This window comes from Entelurus aequoreus, linkage group LG06 (assembly GCF_033978785.1).
Source record: "Entelurus aequoreus isolate RoL-2023_Sb linkage group LG06, RoL_Eaeq_v1.1, whole genome shotgun sequence".
Lineage (NCBI taxonomy): Eukaryota > Metazoa > Chordata > Actinopteri > Syngnathiformes > Syngnathidae > Entelurus > Entelurus aequoreus.
This window is the reverse complement of record NC_084736.1, coordinates 31,813,961-31,821,144: the sequence shown is the minus strand read 5'-3', so window position 1 is coordinate 31,821,144 and position 7,184 is coordinate 31,813,961. Positions and strand designations below refer to the sequence as shown.

The window sequence follows — 7,184 nt, the reverse complement described above, 5'->3', positions numbered from 1 at the left end:
TCATCTGGACAGACCATAAAAACCTGACCTACATTCAGTCTGCCAAGCGTCTCAATTCCCGTCAGGCCCGGTGGGCTTTGTTTTTTGGTCGATTCCGCTTCACACTGACCTACCGTCCAGGATCCCGCAACGTCAAGCCGGATGCTCTGTCACGTCAGTTCACTTCGGAGGGTCCCACCAGTCCTGAGCCTATCCTTCCGGCGTCTTGTGTGGTGGCCGCAGTGACTTGGGAGATTGAGTCGGTGATCCGAAGGGCTCAGCAAGACCAACCAGACCCCGGTAATGGTCCTGATAACCGCTTCTTTGTGCCTGACGCTGTATGTTCACAGGTTCTTCTGTGGGCACACACTTCCCTGTTTGCCTGCCACCCAGGAGTTGGCCACACCATGACTCTCCTCAAGCGACACTTTTGGTGGCCTACCATGAATGCTGATACCCGGGGCTTCGTGTCTGCCTGTACTGTGTGTGCCCGTGGAAAATCCTCCAATCGACCACCTGCTGGCCTACTCCATCCCTTGCCAGTCCCAAGCCGCCCCTGGTCTCATATTTCACTGGACTCTGTCACTGGCCTCCCGCCTTCTCAGGGAAATTCTGTTATCCTCACTATAGTGGACAGATTTTCCAAATCAGTGCATTTCGTGGCTCTACCCAAACTCCCCACGTCCCTGGAAACAGCCAACCTCATGGTCCAGCATGTGTTCCGTCTTCATGGAATTCCTTCAGATGTGGTCTCGGATAGAGGGCCTCAGTTTATTTCGGAGGTTTGGAAGGCTTTCTGTCGGGCCATTGGAGCCACTGTGAGTCTGACTTCGGGCTATCACCCTCAGTCAAATGGGCAAACGGAACGGGCAAATCAAGACCTAGAAGCGGCCCTCCGATGTGTCGTTGCTAAGAACCCCTCCTCCTGGAGCACCCACCTGGTATGGGTTGAGTATGCCCACAACTCATTACCCTGTGCGGCCACGGGAGTGTCACCATTTGAGGTATTTTTAGGTTACCTACCTCCGTTGTTTCCTGCTGAGGAGGATGACATCTCCGTACCTTCAGTCCAGGCTCAGATGCGGCGGTACCGCAAGGTGTGGAAAGATGCTTGTGCTGCCCTCCTCAGCTCTGTGGACCGAAATCGTCGGTATGCTGACCGACACCGAAGTCCGGCACCTGTATACCAGCCAGGTCAGCAGGTGTGGCTTTCCTCTAGAGACCTTCCCTTGAAGGTGGACTCAAAGAAACTTTCACCCCGGTATGTTGGCTCTTATGAAATCATTTCCATCATCAATCCAACAGTAGTTAAGCTCAAAGTACCTGCACGCTGGAGGGTCCATCCCACCTTCCATGTCTCCCAACTGAAGCCTGTTTCGACCAGCCCACTGTCTCCCCCTGATACACCCCCCCCCCCCGTGTCATCGACGACCACCCAGCCTACACAGTCCGGCGGCTTCTGGATGTGCGCCGTCGGGGTAGAGGTCTGCAGTACCTGGTGGACTGGGAGGGGTATGGACCTGAGGAGCGTTGCTGGGTGCCGCGCAGCTTCATCCTGGACCCTTCCCTCATCTTGGCCTTTCACCGCAGTCACCCGGGCAAGCCTGGGGGATCGCCTGGAGGCGTTCCTTGAGGGGGGGGGCACTGTCACAGTCTCTGTCTGTGTCTGTTTGTCTCCGTGTTTGTCTTTGGGGAGAGTGGGCGTGTTTTGGGCGTAGGAGTGGCTCCAGCTCTCAGCCTGGCACAGCTGATCCCAGCAACCTAATCACTCACCTGCCTGCCATCAACTCATCACCTGCAGCCTTCAAATGTTTGGACTTCACTCGGCGCGATCGCCAGATCGTTCACCTTTCTACATGTGTTCCCTACCTGCCGTGTGTGCCTGCTCAGCCTGCTAGCCTCAACCTGCTAGCCACAGCCTGCTAGCCACAGCCTGCTATCCTCAGCCTGCTAGCCACAGCCTGCTAGCCTCAGCCTGCTAGCCACAGCCTGCTAGGCACAGCCTGCTAGCCAAAGCTTGCTAGCCTCAGCCTGCTAGCCTCAGCCTGCTTGCCACAGCCTGCTAGCCTCTGTGTGCTCTCCTGGACTGCCAAGCCAAGGACTACGAGCTCCCTTCTTTCCCTCTGGTTTTATTAATTATAACCCTTGAACTTTACTTCTGCTTGTCTTTTCTGCATTTGGGTCCACCAGTTTTACCAACCGTGACACCAAACGTTTACTGAGTGTTGTTAAAAGGAAAGGCCATGTAACACAGTGGTAAAAATGCCCCTGTGACAACTTTTTTTGCAATGTGTTGCTGCCATTAAAATTCCAAGTTAATGATTATTTGCACAAAAAAAAAGACATTTCTCAGTTCCAACATTAAGTATCTTGTCTTTGCAGTCTATTCAATTGAACATAAGTTGAAAAAGATTTGCAAATCATTGTATTCTGTTTTTATTTACCATTTACACAACGTACCTACTTCACTGGTTTAGGGTTTGGTACAATAAAATATTAACTTCATAAAGTAAGACGTTAACAGTGATTCTGCTACTAAATGATGATATTGTTTTGTAGCATAAAGGAAGCATTTTGCTTTGAAGAAGAGATCCAACAGGCTTAGTGATGAGAGCAGCTGATTGGTGGCTAAATCCTTCTGCTTCATAATCCGCCCGCAGGACAAGTGTGTCTATTCTGTTCTCTCTTTCCAACTTTCACCTTTCTCTTTGTCAAGTTCTTCAGTCGTGTTTGGTTTTCACTTCGGCACAACTATGACAATCAGAACAGCCCGCCCAGACCGGGCAGAACATTTTCGCCCGCGTATGCTTTGCCTCAAAAAGGTGAGTGATTGTCATCATAATTCTCGATAAATATAAATCATGCACTTATTACTTTACCTTCTTCTTAATCGCCAACAAGTTCCTTAGTAGTTCCTTTTATGAGAAACAATTGAACATTGACATAATGTATTCATAGTAAAGCTCAATTGATACAATATAAACAGTGATCATTCTTAGTATTGGTTTTGCCAGGGAAATCATTCCACTTCTTTAAAATCCTGTTGGAAAGTCAGTGTTTTCCTCAATTGAAATGGAAATCCACAAATCTTTAATTGTTCTTTCCAGTTGGAGGCAGTTGTGGTTGAAATGCAGGACCCAAAATGTGGGCTCAAGGGCTCCGAGCAGAAACTCAACGTCACCACCATTCCCCACGCCATCGCAGGTGAGATGCCTACGTTCATGTCTGACACCTTTTGAAAGGAGTCGAAATCTATTTAAAAAAAATATTTGGATTGTTTTTGGAGGACTCTCGCCAGGACCCACACTTAGTCGACCGCATGGGACGGGTCCTTGGAAAGATGCGGCCCCCGAATTGATTGTTAAAATGTGTACACTGTGGCCACAGTTGGACTCTGGAACAGACTGTTACACAGTTGGCGTTAACGCACTTTGTGTCTTTTTATGCATTGAAATCAGAAAGGACGCACATTTCTGGAAGTCTGCGCAGACTTTTTTTTATACAGCCTTCTCCGCGTTTTTATTGGTCGTCTTCAAAGTAATGAACTTTCTGGTACAATTTCTTACATTTTGATTCGTCGAAAGTTTTATCAATAACAAATACTGCCTGTAAAAAGAAAGACCTCATGGTAAACACTAAGGTGAGAGTCAACCTTTTAAATTCATCCTGTGCCATGTCTCCAGTAAATGAGTTGTTTTAGTCTTTGTGAGACGAAAGATATGCACCTGGGGAAAGGTTGATTGGCAAAACTAAATTGGCCCTAGTGTGTGAATGTGAGTGTGAATGTTGTCTATCTGTGTTGGCCCTGTGATGAGGTGGCGACTTGTCCAGGATGTACCCCGCCTTCCGCCGAATGCAGCTGAGAACTGCGACCCCGAATGGGACAAGCGGTAGAAAATGGATGGATGGATGGATGGATGTTTTTGTTCCCGTCTTTATGACTTGTACATTTTAAAGAAGCAATGTAATGGAAAAACAAGTTGACTTGATATGCTAAATAGTGTTTATTTGTATCCAATAAACCATATCCAGTTGTATTTACAATCTGCTAGGTATGAGAAAATACCGTCTAAAAATGTCACAAAATGCCACAAATTCAGTCGGCCATTTTGAACATTCAGCTCCAAATATCTTTGGTAATTTCTGTAGATTTGTAGTCAGATGACGTCCCGAGAATAACACTTCTGCACTCTGACCATATTATTAGATCAGTCATACTAGAAATACGATGTGCTGTTTATCATACACAATCTTTATGTAAGACATGAACACATGTTTTTATTATTTTGTGCATTGGAAATCCTAAATAAATAGCTAACAATTGAGTCATTATACTCTAAAAATATCCAGAAACCGCCAACAATACTCCATTTACATGTCGTGACCTGAAAATTAACCAAATATGAGTGATATTGTTATTATAAGCACTAACGCAGACGGACTCTTTTAGCGGCGCATTGATAGCTGTGAGCTAATGCTAGCTTACGCTGCAATTGTTGACACGCTGCTTCTGCTTGGTCTCAAACTTGCTAAAAGTAAATTTGAGATTATAATTCATGGATCTCTCACCTGCTAGGAGACAAATGTGGCCATGGAGATGTCGAAAAAGACACAAAAAGACGATAGCTGCGGCAAAAAAAATGTAACCCTTCGCGAGGATTGCAATTGAATCTTCATCTAAACAGAATTATGTGAGCATACCGTCGGTCCACATCCCAGCGAGAGTGGAAATATTACAGTATTTGTTTTGTTATGGTTTATTATGGTTAGTTTTTGTGTTTAGCACCTAGCAATGCTGCTAATGCTATAATGTCACAATAAAGCTACGTCCATCACTCGACTTCTAAAACGTATTGCTCATCCTCTTTGTGATCAGGCTCAAAAATATAAGGTTCTGGATCATAACTTTTCCCAAAGTGATCGTTGTTGGCTCTCACAAGGTCTGCTTGATTAGCATTGTTGTTGATGGGGAAGGGATCTGTGGTTCCTCCTCTACGTCACGGATCACCTGACTGGCTTCCTCATTAACTCTCAAAATGTTTTGGGAATCTCCGTGAGATTGATACTATTTTGATCACATTTATTTACTCGCAAACTTTGGAAGTCTTCTGGTGTCATAAATCAGATATATATGATAATAGTTTCAATATAGAGGCAACTTGTTTTTTCAATCTACTGCTACTTTAAAAAAGCTTAGAAAATGTTAGCATTCTTATGGCACAAGGCAAATGGTGTGTGCTAGGGTTGTGCGATTAATAGCCGACATACGATATAAACCAGTGGTCCCCAATCACCGGGCTGCAGCCCGGTACCGGTCCGTGGATCAATTGGTACCGGGCCGCACAAGAAAAAAAATTAAATTCAATTAAATCAACATAAAAAACACACCGCCTTCCGCCCGAATGCAGCTGAGATAGGCCCCAGCACCCCCGCGACCCCGAACGGGACAAGCGGTAGAAATGGATGGATGGATGGATAAAAAACACAAGATACACTTTCAATTAGTGCACCAACCCAAAAAACTAATTCGCACAAAAGGGTTGGTTCCCCCCCCCCCCCGTGAAATTTTCAAGCGTTGACCGGTCCGCAGTTACAAAAAGGTTGGGGACCACTGATATGAACGATATCAATTTGGCTGACGGTACAAATGTGAATAATATCGTGATAATGCATGTTGATGACACATTCTAGCTGTGTCTGCAAATTTGACAGCAGCAAGCGAACCAATTTGCACTTCCACAGTGCAAAAACATTTTTCGAAGTCACTAATGCTCGTCTCCGTGGCAGCAAATAAAGTAATATTACCACTGGAGGACAAGGATTAAACATGCTATACTACATACCGTAGGAAGGATTGAATAACCCTGGATTTCCACTGGATGGGTAACGGCTGCTGAACGGTGCCGCCACGGAACATCTGTTGCACCTGCTCCGTGCAGCCAAATAGCGCATACTTTTACAAGATCTTGCGAATAAGCGCGTAATTACATGATGGGGGGAGTTGTAGTAAAGCGAAACACAAACTGTTTAATCTAACAGTTAAAAAGTGCAGATGCCAGGAAAGCTCGTCCTGACATTCGAAATACGTAACGGCTGCTGAATGGCAAAAACTGCGGAACGTCTCGAGCTTCGCCGTCCATCAATACTTACTGGCGGGCGTTTGTGACGGCACTGACTTGACTTGACTCGAGGAAAAGACGACGGTTTCGCCTTGCAGAAGTAAGTAAATTGTATTTATATAGCGCTTTTCTCTAGTGACTCAAAGCGCTTTACATAGTGAAACCCAATATCTAAGTTACATTTAAACCAGTGTGGGTGGCACTGGGAGCAGGTGGGTAAAGTGTCTTGCCCAAGGACACAACGGCAGTGACTAGGATGGCGGAAGCGGGAATCGAACCTGGAACCCTCAAGTTGCTGGCACGGCCAGAATGACTATTTTACTTTTTATTTGTAGCAAGCAACAACACAACAGTTACATCATTCATGGCGAGCGTTGTACACACACACACACACACACACACACACACACACACACACACACACACACACACACACACACACACACACACACACACACACACACACACACACACACACACACATTTGTCACGATCGGGTGGTCGCAGCTTGCTGCGCGGTTGTTCTCCCAAGATGCAAAAGGACGGCTCCGAACGAAGGCGTAAAGGTAGGATATGATTTAATAAACATAAATCACCCAACTACCACAACACAGGAAGCAAACCAAAAGTCGCACATGAAGCTAGGGTACAAACTAAGCACAGACTAGAGCATGGAACAAAACTTAGGTGATCAGCGAGAAGCAAATAATGAAGCCACACCGAGTGACCGGAAAAGACAGGCTTAAATAGAAGTCTCTGATTAGCAACAGGTGCGTGTCCGGAACACCAGCGGCAGGTGAAAATAATAAGTAACCATAGTGACAAAACAAGGAAGTGCAACCAGGAACTAAAGAAGTCCAAAACTAACAGCGTCATGATCCATGGTCCGGATCATGTTTTTGTGTTTTCTGTTAGTTTTGGACTCGTTTTGTTATTGCTTGTGCACCTGTGAGTTTGTTTCGTCACCATGGTTACTTGATTTTCACCTGCCCTGTACACGCACCTGTTAGTCATCAGAGACTCTATTTAAGCCTACCTTTGTTGATCACTCGTTCTGCCTTCATTGTGTTTGCTTCACGCGAATGT

At 45.8% G+C, this 7,184-nt stretch overlaps 1 protein-coding gene across 2 annotated transcripts in view; it reads left to right on the top strand.

The window, feature by feature from the left end:
* The first annotated feature begins 2,640 nt into the window (after nt 1-2,640).
* The window catches only part of rgs9a (regulator of G protein signaling 9a), a 37,959-nt gene continuing 33,415 nt past the window's right edge, over nt 2,641-7,184 (top strand). The window contains exons 1-2 of one of the 2 annotated variants that reach the window (XM_062050515.1): nt 2,641-2,801; nt 3,087-3,183. In XM_062050515.1, coding sequence (XP_061906499.1) covers nt 2,733-2,801; nt 3,087-3,183 — 166 coding nt within the window. In that variant the 5' untranslated portion in view covers nt 2,641-2,732. Of the gene's footprint in view, nt 2,802-3,086; nt 3,184-6,995 lie in introns of those variants that run through there. The other variant, XM_062050516.1, reaches the window with a different exon arrangement.